Here is a 23952-nt window from a genome sequence, read left to right as displayed (position 1 = left end):
GATAAAGTAGCAACCAGGTTGCCATCCCCTGCAACTCTAGGGGCACCATTCATATTATTCTGTGCAATTTGTGCTCCCTGGAGTTGTACAATGCTCTGGTCACTCAATTATGTGAAGATTGTAGGCAGTGAAAGTTGCTATTTCAGAGGCCCTGTGGTAGTAAGGACCTTGATATGTTCAAGGAACAAAACGAAGGCCAGTATACTTGGGGCTTGGTAAGAAGAGCACAGTGGAGCCAGATGAGGTTGGAGAGCTGGAAGGCAAGACAAAGATGTGACATTCAACAGATTATCTATTATCTGTTGATGAGGGGAGCAAAGGGATGATGTGATGGGGCAGAGGTTGTAGGAAGCTTTTCCAGTGACGTAGGAAGTCAGCACTGGTGTGAAGTCAAGAGAACAGAGCTGAGTGACAGTTTTATTTCCCTAAAAAGGAAACATCTGTACAGTGATTCCAAGGAAATGCCCTTAAGATATTTGAGTCTGACTTTGGTAGTGACTGAGAGGAAAGCTCATTGCTTTTTAATACTGTCTTATCTTATTTGTCATTGACTATCTCAGCCTGATTATTTCTTTGGATGGCAATGGGAATATTACTACTGTTTAGCATTTGCTCAGCTGTGACACTTTGTGCCCACGTACAGAACACACGATAAGTACTGTCCTTGCTCTTGGGGAATGGAGATGCTGAAAAGATTTGTTCCTTCCCATTACCCTCTTTCAGGTGTCTCGATCTGGAGTGTCTGACTTCCCAGAGTCCTGGAGACAAGTGGGTGAATAGAAAGTCTTTGGGCAGAATGCCCTGGATCTTTGGGTTTGCAAGAAGCCCCAGGCTGTACACCTGTCTGCAGAGAGTCTTGCTTCCTAAATCTGACTGTGATCTTGCTGCTGTTGGCCTAACCTTTTTTTTTTCCTTAATTAAAAAAAAGATCTTAGTATAGATCCTGCTTTAGCCCAAAGCCTAGAGTGGGGGCTGTCCTAGTGATGCCAAGTAACTCAAGCACCAAGCTCCTCTTTGGCCTAGAATTCCTATAGAACACCAAGTGGGCTTGGAATCCCTCTGGGGACTGACCTTTGGGTTCTTTGGTGGTGGTTGGGAGTAGAGGGGAGAAGGTATAGTTGATCTCCACTAGGGGAGGATGAACTCTCAGCTTTTGCCATCTTGCAGAGAAAGGGTCTGCTGCTCTTGGCTCGGTGCTTTTCTTAGATTCAGTTCTCAGGCTGGGAGGCTGTTTGCTCACTGAAAGCCGGGGATAGAATTAAACTACCCTGAGCGTTGGGAGTCAGGTAGATTGTTTAGCTGGGTTCTCAGCTGAATCAGCCTGAGAGCTACTGTTTTTAAATCTGAGGAATGCTGTGGGAACATGCTAGTTGACTCCCAGCAAGGGATCCGAGGAAACATCTACTTGAGTGAGGCAAGTGCATTCCATGAGTCTGGTTGGATGGCACGAAGCAGAAAGAGCATCTGCTACTCAGAGTTCAAGCTCAGAGGTGGTGGCCCTGCACCATAGCCTCATTAGAGTCCCAGCTCAGCATAAGGTGCAGAGTCTCAACTGATACAGTTTTTTCTTTCTTTCTTTTTTACTTTCTTTAAGATTGTGCAAAATTAACATGATATAGCTGGAAATGTTTTTTAAAAAAACATAGCTATGTCAGAATATTACCATATAGACATTGGAAAAGAATTTTACAAAGTTTTATTACCTCATTTAGTCTTTGTGTAGTCACCAAACACGATTTCAAAATAAGTCATGATCAGTACTTGTGAACTGTTCAAAATGGAAACAGTCTTTGCAAATATTTAGTTTGTAATTGTTTACTGAATTCTGTTGTAATGGCTGTCACTCAAAGCAAGGAAGCAGCCAGGAAGACTCTTGGGCATGGTTTGAGGAATCCAAGGTCAGGAACTTGGGCAAAGTTGGAAGATCCAGCAGCTCTTGAAGGATGGGGCTGGTTAAGCTTCAGAGTCTAGAGGGCAGGGAAGCTGGAAGCGTCTGTTGCTGTTCTCAGGGAGAAGTGATGACCGGGGTTGCTTCTGCTGAGCACAAAGTAAGGGGAGGTTGGCTACTGGCTTCTCTGTATGGGCACTGGCTACTGCTGGGCTCTGTGCCACCCACTAAAAGCCTCCTAGCTGCCCCATGGGGCAAATAGTCTTACTCCAGCTTAACAGGTGAGGAAACTCCAGGGCACGTGGAAATTAACTTGCCCAAGGGTCAGCTGGAAAGTGGTGGAGCTGGGCTTTGTGTCTTGTCTCCGTCACTGGACTCTTCTCTATCATCTTATTAGGACCATAAAGTGGGATAATTTTTTTGCAGTTTCTGCCCCAAGTTCACCTTGGTACCTCCAAAGTGTTGAAGGAGCCCAAGACTGAGACTGTCTTGTGTTTCCCATCCTCACTTCCCAGCCTCCCTCCTCTGCTGGCAGATTTACTCTGCCTAAGCCCTTCAGCTCATAACCTTGGGCTGTCATTTGCCCCCTTATACCTTGCCCAGTGTTCTAAATTCTGTAAAACTTTGCCTTTTTTCTCAAATTTAGTCTCATTAGTAAATATTTCAGTCTCACTCTGTTCCATTGTTCAGCAAGCCTTCACTGAGCACTTCTTTGTCAGTCACTGGTGGTGCAAAAAGGGGGCAACTCCAATCCTAATGGGAGAACTAGGAAGGCAGCTACCGAATAGCAAGGAGGGTCCTGTGGTGGAGGCTTGCACAGGAGTAAGGAAGAGTGGTAGGTGCCCTGTACTGGTCTCAACAAGAGAGAGTTTGGCACCTTCAAAGCAGGATGGCTGGGGAAGGGTTTGTTTGTAAAGAAGAGAGTACAGTCACACAAGGCTAGTCATTGGCTCAGCTGCTACTCTCCTAGCGCTGAAGGGACCAGAGGAGGGAGTGAGATTTGAGGACCCAGAGGAAGAGAGTTGTGTAAAGTGTTGTTCTTCAGTGTGACCTTAGCGGTAACCCTCAATTGAAGGGTCTCTCTCCTCCCTCTGATTTCCTGTTACAGTTTCCACTGGCTGAACCCAATTGAATGCCAGAAGGTTCAGGAGCCCCACAGAGGTCAGCCTTAAAGGGCAGAGAGCAAGCTGGGTGTGTTGGTTTTCTACTGCTGCATAGCAAATAACCACAAATTGAGTAGCCCAAAGCAGCACACGTAGTCTCACATCTCCTCTGGGTCAGGAGTCGCTTATCTGAGTGTTCTCTTTCAGTTCAGTTCAGTTGCTTAGTTGTGTCCAACTCTGCGACGCCATGAATCACAGCACGCCAGGCCTCCCTGTCCATCACCAACTCCCGGAGTTCACTCAGACTCACGTCCATCGAGTCAGTGATGCCATCCAGCCATCTCATCCTCTGTCGTCCCCTTCTCCTCCTGACCCCAGTCCCTCCCAGCATCAGAGTCTTTTCCAATGAGTCAACTCTTCGCATGAGGTGGCCAAAGTATTGGAGTTTCAGCTTTAGCATCATTCCTTCCAAAGAAATCCCAGGGCTGATCTCCTTCAGAATGGACTGGTTGGATCTCCTTGCAGTCCAAGGGACCCTCAAGAGTCTTCTCCAACACCACAGTTCAAAAGCAGCAATTCTTCGGCACTCAGCTTTCTGCACAGTCCAACTCTCACATCCATACATGACCACTGGAAAAACCATAGCCTTGACTAGACGGACCTTAGTCGGCAAAGTAATGTCTCTGCTTTTGAATATGCTATCTAGGTTGGTCATAACTTTTCTTCCAAGGAGTAAGCGTCTTTTAATTTCATGGCTGCAGTCACCATCTGCAGTGATTTGGGAGCCCCCAAAAATAAAGTCTGACACTGTTTCCACTGTTTCCCCATCTATTTCCCATGAAGTGATGGGACAGGATGCCATGATCTTCGTTTTCTGAATGTTGAGCTTTAAGCCAACTTTTTCGCTCTCCTCTTTCACTTTCATCAAGAGGCTTTTTAGCTCCTCTTCACTTTCTGCCATAAGGGTGGTGTCATCTGCATATCTGAGGTTATTGATATTTCTCCCGGCAATCTTGATTCCAGCTTGTGTTTCTTCCAGTCCAGCGTTTCTCATGATGTACTCTGCATAGAAGTTAAATAAGCAGGGTGACAATATACAGCCTTGACACACTCCTTTTCCTATTTGGAACCAGTCTGTTGTTCTATGCCCAGTTCTAACTGTTGCTTCCTGACCTGCATACAGATTTCTCAAGAGGCAGGTCAGGTGGTCTGGTATTCCCATCTCTCTCAGAATTTTTCACACTTTATTGTGATCCACACAGTCAAAGGCTTTGGCATAGTCAATAAAGCAGAAATAGATGTTTTTCTGGAACTCTCTTGCTTTTTCCATGATCCAGCAGATGTTGGCAATTTGATCTCTGGTTCCTCTGCCTTTTCTAAAACCAGCTTAAACATCAGGAAGTTCACGGTTCACATATTGTTGAAGCCTGGCTTGGAGAATTTTGAGCATTACTTTACTAGCATGTGAGATGAGTGCAATTGTGGAGTCATTTGAGCATTCTTTGGCGTTGCCTTTCTTTGGGATTGGAATGAAAACTGACCTTTTCCAGTCCTGTGGCCACTGCTGAGTTTTCCAAATTTGCTGGCATATTGAGTGCAGCACTTTCACAGCATCATCTTTCAGGATTTGAAATAGCTCAACTGGAATTCCGTCATCTCCACTAGCTTTGTTCATAGTGATGCTTTCTAAGGCACACTTGACTTCACATTCCAGGATGTCTGGCTCTAGATGAGTGATCACACCATCGTGATTATCCAGGTCGTGAAGCTCTTTTTTGTACAGTTCTTCTGTGTATTCTTGCCACCCCTTCTTAATATCTTCTGCTTCTGTTAGGTCCAGACCATTTCTGTCCTTTATCGAGCCCATCTTTGCATGAAATGTTCCCTTGGTATCTCTAATTTTCTTGAAGAGATCTCTAGTCTTTGCCATTGTGTTGTTTTCCTCTATTTCTTTGCATTGATCGCTGAAGAAACCTTTCTTATCTCTCTTGCTATTCTTTGGAACTCTGCATTCAGATGCTTATATCTTTCCGTTTCTTCTTTGCTTTTCACTTCTCTTCTTTTCACAGCTATTTGTAAGGCCTCCCCAGACAGCCATTTTGCTTTTTTGCATTTCTTTTCCATGGGGATGGTCTTGATCCCTGTCTCCTGTGCAATATCATGAACCTCATTCCATAGTTCATCAGGCACTCTATCAGATTTAGGCCCTTAAATCTATTTCTCACTTCCACTGTATAGTCATAAGGGATTTGATTTAGGTCATACCTGAATGGTCTAGCGGTTTTCCCTACTTTCTTCAATTTAAGTCTGAATTTGGTAATAAGGAGTTCATGATCTGAGCCACAGTCAGCTCCTGGTCTTGTTTTTGTTGACTGTATTAGAGCGTCTCCATCTTTGGCTGCAAAGAATATAATCAATCTGATTTCGGTGTTGACCATCTCGTGATGTCCATGTGTAGAATCTTCTCTTGTGTTGTTGGAAGAGGGTGTTTGCTATGACCAGTGCATTTTCTTGGCAAAACTCTATTAGTCTTTGCCCTGCTTCATTCCGCATTCCAAGGCCAAATTTGCCTGTTACTCCAGGTGTTTCTTGACTTCCTACTTTTGCATTCCAGTCCCTATAATGAAAAGGACATCTTTTGTGGGTGTTAGTTCTAAAAGGTCTTGTAGGTCTTCATAGATCTGTTCAACTTCAGCTTCTTCAGCATTACTGGTTGGGGCATAGACTTGAATTACCGTGATATTGAATGGTTTGCCTTGGAAACGAACAGAGATCATTATGTCATTCTCTTTAGGGCCTCACAAAGCTGCTATCAGTGTCAGCTGGGCTGCATTCTCATCTGAGGCTCCACTGGGGAAGTATCTAGGACCTAGTACTCACCAGCTGGGGCTTCCTGGGTGGCTCTGATGGTAAAGAATCTGCCTGCAATGCAGGAGACCCAGGTTCGATCCCTGGATGGGAAGATCCCCTGGAGAAAGGAATGGCTACCCACTTCAGTATTCTTGCCTAGAGACTCTCATGGACAAAGGAGTCTGGTGGGCTACATTCCAGGAGTTGCAAAGAGTTGCACATGACTGAGCGACTAACACATACTTACTCAGCAGTTAGAGGCAGAAAACCCTTTGCCTCTCAAAACTCAGAGATTAGTCTTCCTGCTTTGAAGAAATCTCGTTTTTAATGACTGTGTAATGTCCCACCACACAGTGCACCAGAACTGGTAATACCCCTACTTGTAGAACATTTAGATTGTTTCTAAATGTTTTACTCTTATAAATACCACTGAGTATATTTACAGAAAAGGCTTTTTCCAAATACAAGAGTGAAAAGCTGCTGCCTCTCATATATATATATAAAATAAGGCATTGACTCATGTAATTATGGAGGCTGGTAAGTCCCAAATCTATAGACCCAGTGTCACTAGGTCCATTATAATCAGTATGGAGTCAATAGAGTCTTAATTAATAGGTTATAATTTGTTAATACCATTTGTTTTGATGCTCAGATTGTCCTCAGTTTGGCCAGTGGGAGCCCTTAAGTTTGGGTTCTCTTTACTGTTGACTTAAATGTTCCCATCATTCTTTAAGTCCTTCCTTACCTTCTGATATAACAAAAAGTTCCAGGGTCATTTTGTGCTTCCTGGGAATCAGCCATTTCTCTGGAATCAGCCATTTCTCCAGTGAGCTCTGGTCTTTTTAAATGGCAGATGGTATTTAGAAACCAAGATCTAAGTGCTGTGTGTTATCATTGCTTTTGAGGTGTTACTCAGTGGAAAGAGCTAGGAAATACATCTGTATCACACCCACACTCACATCTTTTATTCCATTATTAAATACTATACCAATGCCTCCAATTTCAAAATCATACCTATGAGGCTGGTTCTGTCCTTCATTTTTTACATATTTTTAACTTTGATATATGTTTACCGGTTTTTTATCATTTCTTACAGTGAGAGTAACCTGGCTTTCATTATCCACAATACATTTACAGAGAAAGTAGTTTCAGAATTACCAACCCATAACACTGCATGCTAACCAGAGTTCAGTATTTGTTTACTGTTCTTTCTGTCTTTAGTCTGAGGACATATGATCAACAAACTGTGTGCATAAGGTACTTGGGTGACTTTTTCCCCCTCCTCAGTGTGGTAATATTATTTCAAATACAGTTAAGTTCATTAATTTATATTTGTATTACATTTAACATTTTCCTCCATCCTTGTTTATTTTGAGTGTGTGAAAGCATTATCATTGATCCAGAAATGATAACCATACAGAAATGTATATTCAGAGAGATGTCACACTCGTACTTCCCCCACCCCACAGTCCTTTCCACTTGATTTCCACCTACTGCCTGTAGGTAACCAATCTTATTAGTTTCTGATTTATCCTTCCTGTGTTGCTTTTTGCAGAAATGAGCAAATACAGGTACATTTTCCTGTATTCACTTTTCTCCTTCTCAAAAGGTGGTGTGGTATAGTCCTCTTTTGCTGTTTTTGCTTAACAATATCCACTCAGTGTTTAGAGCTCTTCTTCTTTCCTTCTTACAGCTGTGTTGTACTCTTTGGACCACTGTCCTATGAACGGGCACTTAGTATTTTGGGACCACAAACTCTTAGAGTTTGATCGCTGAGTCAAAAAGTAAACAATATGTGGGAGTTCCCTGGTGATCCAGTGGTCAGGACTCTGGGCGTTCATTGCCGTTGCTCCAGTTCAGTCCCTGGTCAGGGAACTGAGACTCGGCAAACTGCTGTGGTACATCCAAAAAAAAAAGTAAACAGTAGGTGATTTTGTTAGGTGTTACTCACTTCCCCCAAAAAAACTTGTGCTGATTTGTATCCCCACCAGCAATATATGAAAATACCTCTTTCCTCACAGGCTCATCAATGGAATATAATGTCATACTTTAAAATTTTTGCCAGTCTAAGTGAGAATGGTATCAGTGTTTTTTTAATTTGTATTTGAGTTGCATTTCTCTTACCATGAGTGAGATGGACCATCTTGTTGTTTGCTTAAGAGGAAGATATCTATAGCTCAGTTTGTGAATTTTTTTTACCATTAGGTCTTTGGGGTTTCCGCGCCCACCTCAGTTTTTAGAAACAGCTTTATTGTGATAAAATTCACTTACCATACAGTTCACTCACTGAAAGTATACAGTTTAGTGGTTTTGAATATATTCAAGAGTTACATAACCATCACCATAAACTAATTTTATAATTTTTTTGTATCACCTCAAAAGAAAGCCCACACCCATTAGCAGTGACTCTGCCTGTGTCTTTAGTTTCCCAGCCTGAGGCAATCACTGATTTGCTCTCTGTTCCTGTAGATTTGCCTATTCTTGATATTTTGCATAATATAAATATATATTATAAATATTGTATCATATAAGTGAATTCATACAACATACAGTCTTTTGTAACTTTCTTCTTTCACTTAGTGTAAGTGATACAATGCTTACAGTGTTTCAGGCAGTTTTGAAATATTTTATCCTCCTAACAACTCTGAAATAGTTACTGTTATTATCCTCATTTCAGAAATGAGGAAGCTGAGGCATGGAGAGATTAAGTATCTTGCCTGAAGTCACACTGCAGTAAAAAAATGGGCTTTGGAGTCAGACCTCAAGTCTGAAGTCCATCACTTGCTTACTGTGTGACTTATAGATTGTTACTTAAATTCTCTCGTGTCTTTTTCTCATATATTAGTTAAATGAAGATAACAATGGCTGAGTCACAGGGTTGTTGGGGAATTAAATAATACAGCATCAGGAAAGTGCCTAGTGCAAGGCCTCCAGCTTAATAGGTATTCAGTTAATTGTAGTGGTTATTTGTAGATAGAGCCAGGTAAAGGCCTGGCTTATTTGGCATGGTTAGCTCTGCCTCCCCTAGCATACAGGTATATCTGAGATGCCAGCTTTCTTTTTTTAAAGATGTAATCCACATAGCATGAGATTCATCCTTTTAGTATACAATTCAGTGCTTTTTAGTATATTCACAAGGTTGTGCAATCGTCACCATTATTTAATTCCAGAACATTCCCAGCACTCCAGAAAGAAACTCTATACCGATTAGCAGTCATTCCCCATTCTCTCCTTGCCCAGCCCCTGGCAACCACTAATCGTTCTGTCTCTGTGAATTTTTCTGTTCTGGACATTTCATATGAATGGAATCATATGATATGTGGTCTTTTATATCTGGCTTCATTCACTTGGCATAATGTTTCCAGGGTTCACTCATGTTGTAGCAGATAATCAGTACAGCATTCCTTTTTATTGCCAAGTAATATTGTATTGTATGGATATTCTGTGTTTTGTTTATCCGTTTATATGTTGACATTTGGATTGCTTCCACTTTTTGGTTTTTAATACTAATGCTACTGTGAACATTGGCCTTCCCTGGTGGCTCAGCTGGTAAAGAATCTGCCTGCGATGTGGGAGACCTGGGTTCAATCCCTGGGTTGGGAAGATCCCCTGGAGAAGGGAAAGGCTACACACTCCAGAATTCTGGCCTGGAGAATTCTGTGGACTGTATAGTCCATGGGGTCACAAAGAGTTGAACACGACTGAGTGACTTTCACTTCACTTCACTATGAATATTAGCGTACAACTTTTTGTGTAAAAATGGTTTTCAGTTCTCTTGGGTATATACCTTGGAGAGGAACAGTTGTATCATATGGTATGTTTAAATTTTTGAAGAAATTTTTGAACAGTTTTTTCCAAAGCAACTGTGCTGTTCTATGAGTGTTCCAATTTCTCCACATCCTCGTCAGCACTTGTTACTGTCCATCTTTTTTTTTGGCCATCCTAGAGTGTGTGAAATGGTATCTCATTGTAGTTTTGATTTGAATTTTCCTAGTAACTAATGGTGTTGAACACAAGATGCCAGCTTTTACGTCAGCTTTTTCTGCCTGTCCACATCTTGTATTTATTCTAGGAAGTCTCTCCCAAGATCCTGTTTGTCTTCTGCCTGGAGTTTGCAGTCATTTTGGTCTCTCTGAGGCTGATTGGCACCTTCTTAATCAGGTGCTTTGGGGGAGACCTTTGGGCAGGTTCCAGTGGTTGGGATTTGAGGCACATGTTTTTCCTGTTGGCAGCTTTGATGTGACTCTTGAAGCTGGCACAGCCATTGCCTGGGTTCCCCAAACTGCTGAGACAAAGCCAGCCTCTCCCTAGGGTGCCTTAGTAGGCAGGATCAGATGTTCTTGAGCTGGAAGCAATTTTGGGAGGACATCTCATTCAGCCTTCTACAACAAGACAGTTAGAATCCTTCACCCCTCCCTACCAGACTGGGGAGGGGAGGATCTGTAATGTCTTCCTTTAAGAATCTCTGTAGGAAGAAATTCCACTGGGTGCCTTTACCACCAGCCAGTGTTTTAGCAGCCTTCTGTGTTAGTAAGATTCTTTGCTCTGACCCAGATCCCACCTTCTCCAGCATGTGCTAGTTTCCTCTCATGCGTTCCTTTCTCAAGAGGATGCACGAGACAGCCGCTCTCCAGGAGAGGCTCCTTCCTCTGGTCAGATCAGTCTGCTTTGGCTGGAGAAGCCTTCACGTGAGGAAATGCAGACCAAGCCAGGCCCCTCCAGGGGACGTTAAAGACTGAATGACCTTGTCATTCGGCTATTGCCTGGGCAATCTGCTTTGAAGAAGAGGCGTTCTGACAGGCCCCAGGTTGTGTGTTTATCCCGGGGCTAGGCCATTCCAAACTCATGTTTCAGAGTTTAGAGGTTGCGTCCAGCTAGCCTGGTGGGTGGTAATCAAATGCAGGTGGAGACCATCTGGCCCGGACTGTCCCTCCCAGCCAGTCAAGTGAGGGCCGGCCTGCCCACCACAGAGCTGGCCCAGAAAGCAGCCTGTGGAGGCAGATGGTGTCCACGTGCATTTATGCGCATACACACCCATGTGTGCGTGTGCATGTGTGTGTGCGTGTGCATGTGTGTGTGCGTGTGCATGTGTGTGTGCGTGTGCATGTCCCTCCTTAGAGAGGCTGTACTGCTTGGGTGGATGTGGCTCCTCTCTCTGCATTGGAGGGTTCTCCCCTTTGCACAGTCTGAGGAGCATGTTTCTCTTAGTCTCTTTCTCAAGTTTTTGCGGTTAGAAATCATGTATTTTTCTTGGCCCAGGATGAAAGCCTGGGAGTAATGGTCTAATACATTTTACAAAGCAGCCTCTAATTGGTGGCTGCTTAAAATCTTCCCCTTGCCCTAGTGACCCATCTCCCTTTGCAGGGTTTTGACTCCAAGTCAGTCTTGCTTTACCCCGAGTTTTCACACCCCCTCGCAAGCCTACAACCTCAGCTTGCTTAACTCTTCCCTCAGCCTTTCTGCATAGAATTGCTTCCAGCCAAGACAATTCAGCAAGGAAAGAAAATAGCTTACACTGTATCCTGCCAAGCGTCTTCTAGCCTGGTCTCCAAAATTCTAGATGTATATCCCCAAGTGGAATCTGCCTCCCCATTGATACTCAAAGAAAATGGTATCTAATTAAAGATCTAAATGTAAGACCAGAAACTATAAAACTCCTGGAGGAAAACATAGGCAAAACACTGTCTGACATAAATCACAGCAGAATCCTCTATGACCCACCTCCCAGAATAATGGAAATAAAAGCAAAAATAAACAAATGGGACCTAATTAAACTTAAAAGCTTTTGCACAATGAAGGAAACTATAAGCAAGGTGAAAAGACAGCCTTCAGAACGGAAGAATATAATAGCAAACGAAGCAACTGACAAAGAATTAATCTCAAAAATATACAAGCGGCTCATGCAGCTCAATTCCAGAAAAATAAACAACCCAATCAAAAAATGGGCCAAAGAACTAAACAGATATTTCTCCAAAGAAGACATACAGATGGCTAACAAACACATGAAAAGATGCTCAACATCACTCATTATCAGAGAAATGCATATCAAAACCACAATGAGGTGCCATCTCACACCAGTCAGAATGGCTTCTATCAAAAAGTCTACAGACAATAAATTCTGGAGAGGGTGTGGAGAAAAGGGAACCCTCTCACACTGTTGGTGGGAATGCAAACCAGTACAACCACGATGGAGAACAGTGTGGAGATGCCTTAAAAAAACTGGAAATAGAACTGCCATATGACCTAGCAATCCCACTGCTGGGCATACACACCAAGGAAACTAGAATTGAAAGAGACACGTGTACCCCAATGTTCATTGTGGCACTGTTTACAATAGCCAGGACATGGAAGCAACATAGATATCCATCAGCAGATGAATGGATAAGAAAGCTGTGGTACATATACACAATGGAATATTACTCAGCCATTAAAAAGAATGCATTTGAATCAGTTCTAATGAGCTGGATGAAACTGGAGCCTATTATACAGAGTGAAATAAGTCAGAAAGAAAAATACCAATACAGTATATTAACTCATATTTATGGAATTTAGAAAAATGGTAACGATGACTCTATATCTGAGACCACAAAAGAGACACAGATGTATAGAACAGTCTTTTGGACTCTGTGGGAGAAGGCGAGGGTGGGATGATTTGAGAGAATAGCACTGAAACATGTGTATTATCATATGTGAGAAAGATCGCCAGTCCAGGTTCAATGCATGAGACAGGGTGCTCGGGGCTGGTGCACTGGGATGACCCTGAGGGATGGGATGGGGAGGGAGGTAGGAGAGGGGGTTCAGGATGGGGAACACACGTATACCCATGGCTGATTCATGACAATGTATGGCAAAAACTTACAATATTGTAAAGTAATTAGCCTCCAATTAAATAAATTAATTTTTTTTAAAAGAAAATGATGTCTAAGTATTCTATGGTATTATAAGGCTTCCTTTTCAGTCCTTTAGACGCTAAAATTTAGAGAAACATTAGAGAACTTAGCTTATCAGAGGTGATCTCACTGCAGCAGGTGCAGGTGGGCTGGACCCACCCATGTACACAAGCAGGGCTGGCCTTGGTGTCAGAGCTTCTGAGTCATTGGAACCTCTTTATGTCCAGTCTCCTGGCCTGGCCCCTTGGAGGCAATAATGATGATGATGGAGAAATGATGTCACGTGGAATCCCAAGGTTGGGCACTGACCACCTCGTCCTGACCTTCAGCATTCTCCTCTCTGACCGCCTGTTCTAGTAGCTTGGCTCCAAGAAGGTGTTGGCTGTCATCTTATTTTATAGCTTGAATTTGTATGCTCAGGAGTTTACATGTGTATAATCATTGTGGCTCATGTTTGTACAAGATATAATTACTGAAAATTATATCACGAACATATTTTAACTTTTAACCCTTTCCGGGCTGGCAGGCCTCCTATACCTCTCAGCTGCCCCTCCCTGGATGTTTCCTTCACCCCAGGAGGTGCCACCACCAACCAGCCTTCCTCTCTAATCTACATCATTTCCCTCTCTGGCAGAAGCCCATTGCATGGAGTCCTCTGGAGATCTGGGCTCCTGAGCGTTTCCAAACAGGAACTGCTCACCTGCCTCATCTTCCTCTGATGTGTATGACCGTCATCACTCTGGGCCATTTGGGGCCAGGAGGGGAGGGCAGACTGCTCCCTCCGGGTGCCAGTGATTGGAGAGTGCACACGGGGTGCTAGGGTTCAGAAAGATCACAGGCCCTCCCAGTATTTGGAGTCTGCTTTGAGACCGGTCCTCAAGTGCTGAATTTGGAGGCCAGCCAGCTCCACCCAAGGATTGTCCCATCATGGGGCAAGGTGGAGGTGGGAGTGGAGAAGGATCTCATCCTCCTAGGGCATACAGTAGGACATATATTCTTAGCAAACTAAGTAGGTGCTTATTCATAGCTTGTAGGAATAAAGAATGTGAATAAGGACAATTTTCAATATTGGAGCCTCAGTCATACAGAAAGGAATATTCCAGAGCCAAATCGGGAACTTGTAATTCAGAGTACCAGCAAGCGAATTCGATTGGCCAGGATGAGGTCATACACGTGTATGGTAGCTAGAGGGCAAGGCTAGCGTTCTGGTTCCTTACCCCCTTTCAGAGTCCTCCCTCCCCTCAAGGCTTATTCCCTGAGATTCTTCCAATTAGGGGATTTGGATGCTGAGGCCACCAAGAAAGGAGAACTTTAATTAGGCAACAAAACAGTGTTTTCCCTAAGGTAGTTAAACTAAAAACATTTGCTTTTTATTCCTTCCAGATTCACAGGAACAGATGGACCTAGTGGTTTTGGCTTTGAGTTGACATTTCGTCTGAAGAGAGAAACAGGGGAGTCTGCGCCCCCAACGTGGCCAGCAGAGCTAATGCAGGGCTTGGCCAGATATGTGTTCCAGTCAGGTAAGAGCCCCAGAAGCTGGCTGGTGTGGGTGTCCTTTCGCCATGAGCCTGCTAGGGTTGGGACCTACAGGTATATTTTGATGTCTGTGGAGGGAGCTTTCCTGGGAGTGCTGTGTACCCCATTTGCACCATGAAGGTGGTTTGTTTCCTGGTGTCTCCCAGGTGGAAAGCTGTCTGGGCCATGGGAAGGAAGGATATGTCATACGACCTCCAGCAGTGGGAGTCGCTAACACCCAGAACCTCGGTCGCAGTCTGCTAGCCTTGCTTCTCATTCCTAGGGAGCCAAAGGCCAGCCCTGCATGGAGCTGACCAGTGATCTTCCTGTTTGTCCCCTTTCCCACAATTAGCACGGTCCTTCCCCCTGATGCTGGAGGCCTAGCCATCTCCATTTGTGGGGCCACACATACACATGTTAATCTTGGCTAAGGGTTAGCAGTAGAGCATAGGGCAGAGAGAGAGAATGAATTGCCATGAGCTTGCTCCCTCACAATAGGAATGAGAAGCTGGAATCAGGTAGGACCTTGACAGTCAGATATATTGTTTGATTCAGATGATTCAAGTGCCCTCCAGGGGATGGTCCAATGCCCCTGGTGCCCCTCTGGAGCTCCTCTGCTAATGTGGAACCTGAAGAGGGGGCTTTGTGCTGGGAGCCTTGGTCACATGCTCTTGACTTAGCTTGCCAATAGTCCTCCAGTGGGATGATATGTTGGAGTGGAAGTCAGTATTTTTTATGGATGGTTTCATATCATCTGAATGTTTCTGAGTGGTTAATTAATTGCTCAGAAACCTTTCCCATATGACTTCACATTTTGCTGCTTTGGTTTGTAAGTAGCCTTGAAGTGAAAGCCAGCACAGTTTTATCCAACTCCTGCTCTTTGACCAGCAGAGCAGACCAACATCCAAGCCAGGATGTCTCAAAGTATGGTCCTTGCACCCATGCATCAGAATCATCTGAAGAGCTTGTTTCAAGCACACATCCCTGGGCCCCAGAGGAGATCTCTGACTCAGAATCTTAGGGGGGTGATGTTCCCAAATGTTCTGCTAGAGGCTAAATTTGGAAAACCATAGACTTGGCAGCTTCTCTAAGTATAGTCGCTTTTTTTCCCCCTAGCCTTGAGTAGGCTCTAAATTGAGGGTGCAGTTGACCGTCTATGTTGAAGGCCTCTTCCCTCGTTCCAGACCCCTGACTGTCAGTTGTTGGCTGGATGGCCATCATGTAATGGGACTGATGCTTAATTACCATCTACCATTGTGTGGCCTATGGGATAGTGCCCCTTTGGAGGCTATAGTGGGTCTTCTCTAAGCAAGAGTTCTCAAACCTGGCTACTCATGAGATTCTCTGGGATCTCAACATACTTGAGTCCCAAATGCCCTGCAGGGCTCTGATTCAGTTGGTCAGAGGTGGGACTGGAGCATCTGTTTCTTAACCAGCTTCCTGGCGATTCTAATACAGTAGTCTGGGATGTCATTTGGACTCTGAAGGACTGTTGACAGGAAGGAATATCATTCACTGGGGCAGGGGAACCAGGCTGTTGGAAGTGGACCCATGTTATTTGGTCCTGTCCTAGTGTCTTTTAACATTGTGCCAGGAGTCTACTGCCTGAACCCATTGTGTCCCCTTCTCTCCCTTCTTGGGATGCCTGAAACTGATGCTGATATAGAACTGTCTTTGAGAAAATAGACATTTCTTCAGTCTCTCCCAACAGATATTTCAGCTCCTAGAAAATAGACATTTCCTGACATGGAATTTGATCCATTATGGGAAGGAGGGCTCTAAAGACTAGGCAATCTCTTGCTTGTATAGACAGGTAGCTTCCTGCCCACTGCTTAAGCCAGTGCATTTATACGTTTGTTTGCACTTAATGTACCTGCTCAGGTGGATCAAGATCAGAGAAATGTAAAACAGGTGTTATGAATCACCGTCAGGTGGAGTCAAGCAGATGAACTTCTGAAATAGTTCTGATGTTACAGTTCTGAAATAATAATGCAAGTGAGGGAGAAAATAGGATTTGATTTGCAAAGGTTCATTCCAACTACAGAGTAACCATCACAGTGACTGTTTTGCAACACTAATGTAGTCATTGATTCAAGCTCATTTGTCAACAGATGTCGAAACCATTGGACTAAAAAAGATTGTTGGGGTACAAGATGTTCACAGGAACTCAAAGAATCCCTCCACAGGTTACTTATTTGCTACAAAGGGAAAAGTATGCCTTTACAATGGTTTGAGTGGCCATCACCTTAACCAAATGATCAAATGTTGCGATGCAAAATGGAACAAATGACTACCATGCACCTCCTTGCATGATACACTGTGAAGTATGAAACATCACGCATGTAGCATTTTCCAAAAAATGTTTCATCTGAATTGAATCCTGAGTGTATAGTCAGGCAAGACCAGATTGTAAGATATTTTATAAGACAACTGCCTGGACCCTTCAAAAATGTCAATGCTATGAAAGGTAGAAGGGCTGGGACTTGCCTAGATCAACGAAAACATGACTGTTTAAATGTACTTACAGTCCTCGACTGGACCCTGGATTGAAAAAAAGGTTATTTTCAGAGCAATTAGAAAAAATATAGACTGTATATTAGATAATAGTACTGTGCAACTGTGAAATTCCTTGGGTGTAATATGGTATTATGTTCTGGTATTATATTATGATAGTGTCCCTGTTCCTAGGAGATAGGAGCTGGATTATTTATGAACAAAATAACATAATGTCTGCAGCTTAACTTTTGAATGATTTGGCAAAACAAAGTGGGCTGGAGGAGAGACAGAAGAAAAAGCAGATGTGGCAAAATGTTAATAACCGGTGAATCTCGGTGAAGAAATGTATGGAGGTGAAGGATATATTGTACTCTCCTTCTAACTTTCCTATGGGATTGAAAACTTTGAAAATAAAATGTTGTGGCTGTTTCTTGAGTGTACCTTGACTGGTGTCGCTCCACAGCATTGTCTGACCTGACAGGCCCTTTCGTGGTGTCTGCAGTGTAACAGCTGTGGTTGGTGTCTGCAGGTCACTTCAGGCATTTCACAGCAGCGACAGGATAACTTCACTCTCCAAAGTGTAATACCTGATTTTCTGATTTCCAGATTTTCGTAATATCATGGTGTTCTTGAATAATAGCTAAAACAAATCTATCTTAGATTTTTCTTGAAACATGGCAGGAAGTAGTAATTATCTAAATAATGGGGAAATGATGAAGAAAAGTATATGGCAGCTGATGTAAGAGAGAAGACCATGGCCAGGAGCTGAAATAGTAAGGACAGAGCTAAGATTCAGTAGTGTGTTCTATGTGCCAGGCACTATTGTAAGTGCTCAGTCAACATGCAGTGAAGCCCTGCGAGTTAGGCACCGTGTGATACCAGCTTTTCAGCTGCAGAAAGCAAGACAACATGGAGAGGGGAAGTAGATTATTGAAAACCACACACCTGGTAAGTCCAAGGGAAACTTTGAACCCAGATGTTGTAGTTCTTACCGCCACTCTCTTAACCATGATCACTTAGTTGATGTTTGGGCTGCACATGTCTCAGGTTGGACAGTGAGATTTGAGTCGTCCACATAGATGATTGTACTTGTACGTGTAGTCTCTAAACTCCAGCACGCCTTGCTTAGGCATTCTAGAACATTTGGAAAATAGAGGAGGGCCAAAGACATTTGTAATGTTATCCAAGTCCTCTTAAACACATACTTTCATCTTTTAACTTTTTATTCATGAAAATATGTATATGAAAAGTGCAGCTTGCTGAGAGTTCATACCCCACGTAACCAGCACCCAAACCAAGAAACTTCCCTTGTGCCTCCTCTCAGTCATCTTTTCTCTTCCCTTTTCCTTCCTTCTTTCTTCCTTTCTTCCCTTCCCTCCCTCCCTATCTCCCTCCTTTCCATCCTTCCTGTTTTACTGCATAGTACAGGCTCTCAGCTCCACGTGCCTGAGCTTGTTGGTAAGTTAGGTAGGTAGCTATAGACGAGGTAGCCCCCATTTCTGCTTCTTTCCCTGGCACGCTTTGCCATTGGCACATTTCACCATCTGGCACATTACTACTAAATCAAGGGGGACAGCATAGTATGATGGTACAAGCATGGGCCCTGGGCCCAGACTGCCTGTATTTTATTTCAGCTCTGCCAGTTATTGCCTCCTGACCTTGTGCAACATAACCCATTTGCTCATCTATAAAGCAGAAATAATAATAGTAACTATGCATGAAGTTATTGAGATGATGAAATGAGTTAATACCCTCAAAGCACTTAGAATAGTGCTTCTGTGTGTGTGTGTGTGTGTGTATATGTGTATATATATATGTATATATAAAACCTCCAATTATTATTATTCAGTCTTCAAAAACTTTATATGAATAAAGAAGGTGGGTACCTTGATCTTTTTTTTTGCAGTGTTAATAAAGACCCCATTTATAGAAAACCCCTGGTTGTCCCATTGCCTGTTTCTGCATCAGATGCCTGCCTTAGCTGATATGATAACATTTTTGGAGCCGTTATCCTTCTCCCACACTGAAAATCAATAATAGTGATACAAGTAAAATCACCTCATTTTATATGTATCACATTGTAAAACGGAAAAGCAAATTCAGTTCAACTGTGGCTCCTTGATTTATGTAGTTGGCAGTGTCTGTAAAGTCTTAAGCAAATCAAATCCTATTCTAAATGCGCTAGAGCCCATGTACTTTAGTAGAACCTTGTAAGTAAATCCTTCTTTATAAGGTGAAAAATCTTTTTATAGTTTTCTCGGAACAGGGCACACTTTCCTGATGCTGCGGAGAACCTCCCTTGTGACGTGCAGGCATTGCTCTGCCCTGACTGGTTCCACTGTACAAGGATCACACATATGCTGTTACACAGAACATGTATTTTATGTCTGATGTGCACATAGATAGACCCACATGTGTACCTAGCAGCATAGTTCTGTGTGATGGTCTTGCCTCACTTGGCTGTCCACCTTAAACTCAGTGACTTACATGAAGTACCCTGCCCATTTGCATGTGAGAACATGTTGAGCAGTATCCAGTAAGTGGAGTGCTTAGACCTGCTTTTCCAGGTCTGAACGGCATCCACAGTGTTGCCATCCAGACTTAGAAACAGCATTAGGGCAGTGGGGAGGGCAAAGGAAAGAGACAAGACTCTAGGGGGTGTGATGGGGAGTGGTGGTGCCCTCACCCTGCCATGGGGCTGTGTGGGGCGGTCTCTGAAGCTTGCTCTGAAGAATGACTTAGACGGGTTCCGTAACTTAGCCCCGGTCTGCTAGAGGGCAGTCATCTTCTGGTTGGTTTGCTCAGAGATGGGAAGCTGAGCTGCAGAGAAAAGGAAGTAGAAATGTGAGCAGCCTGGGAAAGAAGAGTAGCCAGAGAAGGTGAAGAAGTCAAGGTGTGGGGGTAGGGCGGGTCAGTGTTTATTTTATTCTGGATGGTTCTAGTCATAAGCAGATAACAGAAGCCCAACACAAACTACCTGAAATAAGAACAGACTTCATTGGCTCAGGTTACTGGGATGCCAGGGCTTCAGGCATGGGTTTACCTAGAAGTTCGAAAAGTGTCCTCGGGGCTCCTACTTGTGTGTTGGTTTTGTGCTGTAGCCTGACTCTGCCCACGGGCCAGGAAAGATGAGCACCATCAGCCAGAGTATCCAGTTCTCCCAGTTTGTACCCAGCAGGCAGAAGACTTTTTTCTTCCAACATCTCTCCATCAGTCCTGGGGAAAGACTCAGATTAGTTCTGTCTAGGTAAATGAGTTCCCCCAGTTGAGGGTGGTCCAGATGGGGGCACCAGGATTTATGTTTAAAGTCTTCCTCGCTCCTCACTTCCAACTATATGGAGTAGGAGAGAAGTCCTCTGGAGTACAGGGCAGAAAGCACTGGAGAAAACATGCAGGTCTAGCCCTTGGCTGGCAAAGTCAGGTGCTCTCACAGCACTTTAGGGGCATCTAGGACCTCAGACCTGGTGTGCAGTTAATGGAAGTTAGGTCATTAGAGGATGCAGGTGGAGCGGGCACCTTTTGTTCTTGTATCTGTTGGGATGGTTTTGACTACAAGTAACAGAACACACCATGACTAAAATGGCCTAACAATAGTGCTCTTATCTTACATAGTAAGTCACCTGGAGGTGGGGAGTTCCAGGGTTGGTTATCATCTGTTCAGCAATGCTGTTAAGGACCTGAGTTCTTTCTAACTTCCTGCTCTGTCTTCTTCAGTGCTTTGGATTGTCTTTTTAAACTGGGGTTCCCTGATGTTCTAGAGAGAGCTGCTTGAATCCCTACCATCCTGGAATTACACTTGACAGAGGCTACAAGCAGCAAAAAAGACACTTGTGTCCTGTGTCTCTTTTTAAGACCAATCAAAACCTTCACAGAACTGCCCTCATTGCATCTCATTGGCTAGAGTGAGTGAAAGTCGCTCAGTCATGTCCGACTCTTTGCAACCCCATGAACTATACAGTCCATGGAGTTCTCTAGGCCACAATACTGGAGGGGGTAGCCTTTCCCTTCTCCAGGGGATCTTCCCAACCTAGAGATCAAACCCAGGTCTCCTGCATTGCAGGTGGATTCTTTACCAGCTGAGCCACAAGGGAAGCCCAAGAATAGTGGAGTGGGTAGCCTATCCCTTCTCCAGCAGATCTTCCTGACCCAGGAATTGAACCTTGGTCTCCTGCATTGCAGGCAGATTCTTTACCAACTAAGCTATCAGGCAAGCCCCTCATTGGCTAGAGTTGTCAGGAAAGTGAGACAACCCTGTTGACTTATTGATCAATATCTACCTTCTAGGGCTGGGCCAGGGGATGGACCCTGGTTCCCTGAAAGTCATGGCCAAGGAAAGGCAGAGGAGGAAAATTGGAGTTCTCTTAGTAAGAAGATGAGTGGCCAGCAGATGGGCAAAAGAGTTTTCTGTCCCCGTACCCAAGTGGTACCTGGGGTCAGAGGATCCTTGTATATTGATCAGGATGCCAGGCCAGTATAAAACTGTCATGTGGAAAGAGAATGTGAAAGGGTGGCTGCTGTTGTTTCACCTGCTACAGAGATTTAGAACAAAATCCAGTCACCATCATGAACCAGAAAGTTCTGCAGTAACTTCACCAGTAGACTTCAACTTCTTTCCCTCTTACTTTACAGCCAGTTTCTCTTACTTCCCCATTCCCTTTTATTTTTGTGATCAGCTCATTCTTTCTTCTCAGATTGCCAGTGATTGCTCCCCTGCCCCCCCCCGCCCCCCCCCCCCCCCCCCGCGCTCTGGGTTTCATTAAAAAGAAACCATTCCCCAACTCAGCGGGGCTTGATTTCTGAGCTGCACTTTAGAATTCTGCCGGAGAGGCTGTCTGCTCTCAGTTCTGCCATTGGTAGACCTTAACCACAAATTCCAAGGCAATTTCACTTGAGTTTTAGGAGAAACATGGCCCTCCAACCTTGTAACTGACACTGGAAATTCAAGTGCCTTTGCTTGCTGCTGTTTAATGGCAACCTCATGACATGGGCTAAGTCGACTCACTTTGTGATTCAGGCCCAAGCAGGGAGATGGGGGTGGGGGTGGGTGGCATCGACTGAGCATCCTGAGGTCTGTGGTATGGACAGACTAATGCCAACAAGAGATTTTTTTTTTTTTACATTTTTTTCCTTTTCCCATTTATTATAGAAATACTTGCTCATTATAAACCTGAAACATAGAAATATGTGACAGAGTGAAGTCCTTCATAATTCATTCCCCCACTGAGAAAACATTGGTGTTCTATTTTTTAATTTTCTTTTTGAAAAATTTTTTTGAATTGGAGGAAACTTGCTTTACAATGTTGTGTTGGTTTCTGTCATACAACAATGCAGATCAGCCGTAATTATATTAACATATATCACTTCTGATTTTCTTTTCAATGCATATATCTAGAAAGAATTTTCTTTATGTTATAAAAATAGACCATGTTTTTCATACTGTTTTTCAACTTGCTTTTTTTTTAACTTAATATCTTTTGGATATCTTTCCATGTCAGTATATTTTTTCTAACTGTATTCTTTTTAAAATTATCTAGATACACTGTACTTTAACCACTTCCCTAGTGTTGAGCATTTGGGTGATTTCTAGTTTTTCCCTGCCACAAACTTGGAGTGTGCATCCTTGTCTGTGTGTGTCTTTGTACTCTTGCCTAAGTATTTCTGTGGGATAAATTCCTAGAAGTTGGATTGCTAGGTTAAGGGAAATGAACGTTTTATATGGTAACAGCCATTGCAGATGAATGATTATATTATTTAAGAATACTCTTGTGATCATCCATAAATGTTATAATTGTTTTCAACAAACAACAGAATGATTGTTATATAAAATTACTTTCATAGCAACAAAGTACTCTTCTGAGTCCTTGAGAATGGTCCCCTTCCTTAGGTTACTTGGCCTGAGGAGGCTTGTTAATACATGTTAAATGGCATGCATTTGGGGTTAGGAAACGTGCAAGCTCTTATGTGGTTCTTATACAGTTTAGATTTAGCCTGGGAACCCATCCATCATGCTTCCTGTCTCTCTCTGAAGCTGGAAGTGGTGAGGGACACGGCCTGCTGCCTGAAGTCAGAGACTTTTCCAGGTATTGACAGTGGGTCAAGTTTTATTAAAGAATCCCAGTGAATTATGGAATTTTCTCAAGTTTTGCCTCCTCCTACCTTTCGTAAAGTTAAAAATACTCATGCAGTTAAAGTCTTTTCCTGTTGGGGTCTTATAGAAACAGTAACTATTGAGCACCAAGCTATCCTAGGCACTTGCATTCTCTTATTTAACCTCCGCAGTAGGTGGCTTGATGAGGAAGATGCTGATATTGCCACTTTTCACTAAGGAAATGGGCTCAGAAGGAGGTGGGCCTTGGAGAATTTCCTGCAACTTGTGAGTGGCAGGAGCTAGTCTCCAGGGCTACCCTTACCTGTACTGGTTTGCATACTCTGGCCTCTGAGCCTCCAAGGATCCATTTTAAATGACTAGAGTCCTTGGGAGAAAGGAGCACTTTTTCTTTGGTTGTGTTTTTTATTGAAGTACCTGCTCCATGCCAAGGATGCTGTCAGATGCTGGGTAAGCCGCGTGGAACAGACAGATAGGATCCCTTCCCTCAGGCAGTGGAGAGAGAGACCGAAAACACAGGCCAGTAAATACTGGATTCTGTAAGACGGCAGAACAGGAAAGCTCAGGGTGCCCCAGGAGAATAAGGTGGCGGACTCCCTTCAGGTTGTGGAGTCAGGCAAGGACAGGACTAAAGGCAAAGAATGAGAAGTTTTTTGGCAGAGGGACCCGCATGTGTAGGCCCTGGAGGAGAGAAAGAGGTTGAGGAATATGAGGAACTGAAGAGAGGGGGAGGAAGGGGCTCAGGAAAAGCTGGAGGCTTGGTAGGCGTGGAAAAGTGCTGGGTTTTGTGCTTGCACTCGGACTCAAAGTCGCGGTCAAGAGCCTGGTTTTGATTCTAAGGGCAGTGGAGAGAGAGCTACAAAAGTATTTCAAGGAAGAAGGGGAAATGACCGGTTTGGGGAGTGAAAACACTTTTTAAAAAAGGAATTAAGATGCGTTTGAGGTGTTCTGAGGTGTCCTGCCTGCATTATTAGAATGGCTTTTCCCTAGGAGGTGCTGGGGCCGCTGCAGTCCTTGGAGCACAGCATCAGAGTCATGGCTGCTTCACAGCGTAGCCATTCTAACCCTCGGGACCTTCCTGCAGTCCAATCCTGCCTCCAGCCA

At 43.8% G+C, this 23952-nt stretch overlaps 1 protein-coding gene across 4 annotated transcripts in view; it reads left to right on the top strand.

Annotated features, from left to right (window-relative positions):
* The window catches only part of SUFU (SUFU negative regulator of hedgehog signaling), a 110055-nt gene that overhangs the window by 21356 nt on the left and 64747 nt on the right, over positions 1–23952 (top strand). For all 4 annotated transcript variants that reach the window (XM_013975115.2, XM_013975113.2, XM_018041415.1 and 1 more), the window contains exon 3: positions 14115–14251. In XM_013975115.2, coding sequence (XP_013830569.1) covers positions 14115–14251 — 137 coding nt within the window. The remainder of the gene's footprint in view (positions 1–14114; positions 14252–23952) is intronic.

The sequence above is a fragment of the Capra hircus genome, chromosome 26 (genome assembly GCF_001704415.2).
Source record: "Capra hircus breed San Clemente chromosome 26, ASM170441v1, whole genome shotgun sequence".
Lineage (NCBI taxonomy): Eukaryota > Metazoa > Chordata > Mammalia > Artiodactyla > Bovidae > Capra > Capra hircus.
Note: the sequence above shows the minus strand (reverse complement) of the source record. Positions and strands in the feature narration are given on the sequence as shown.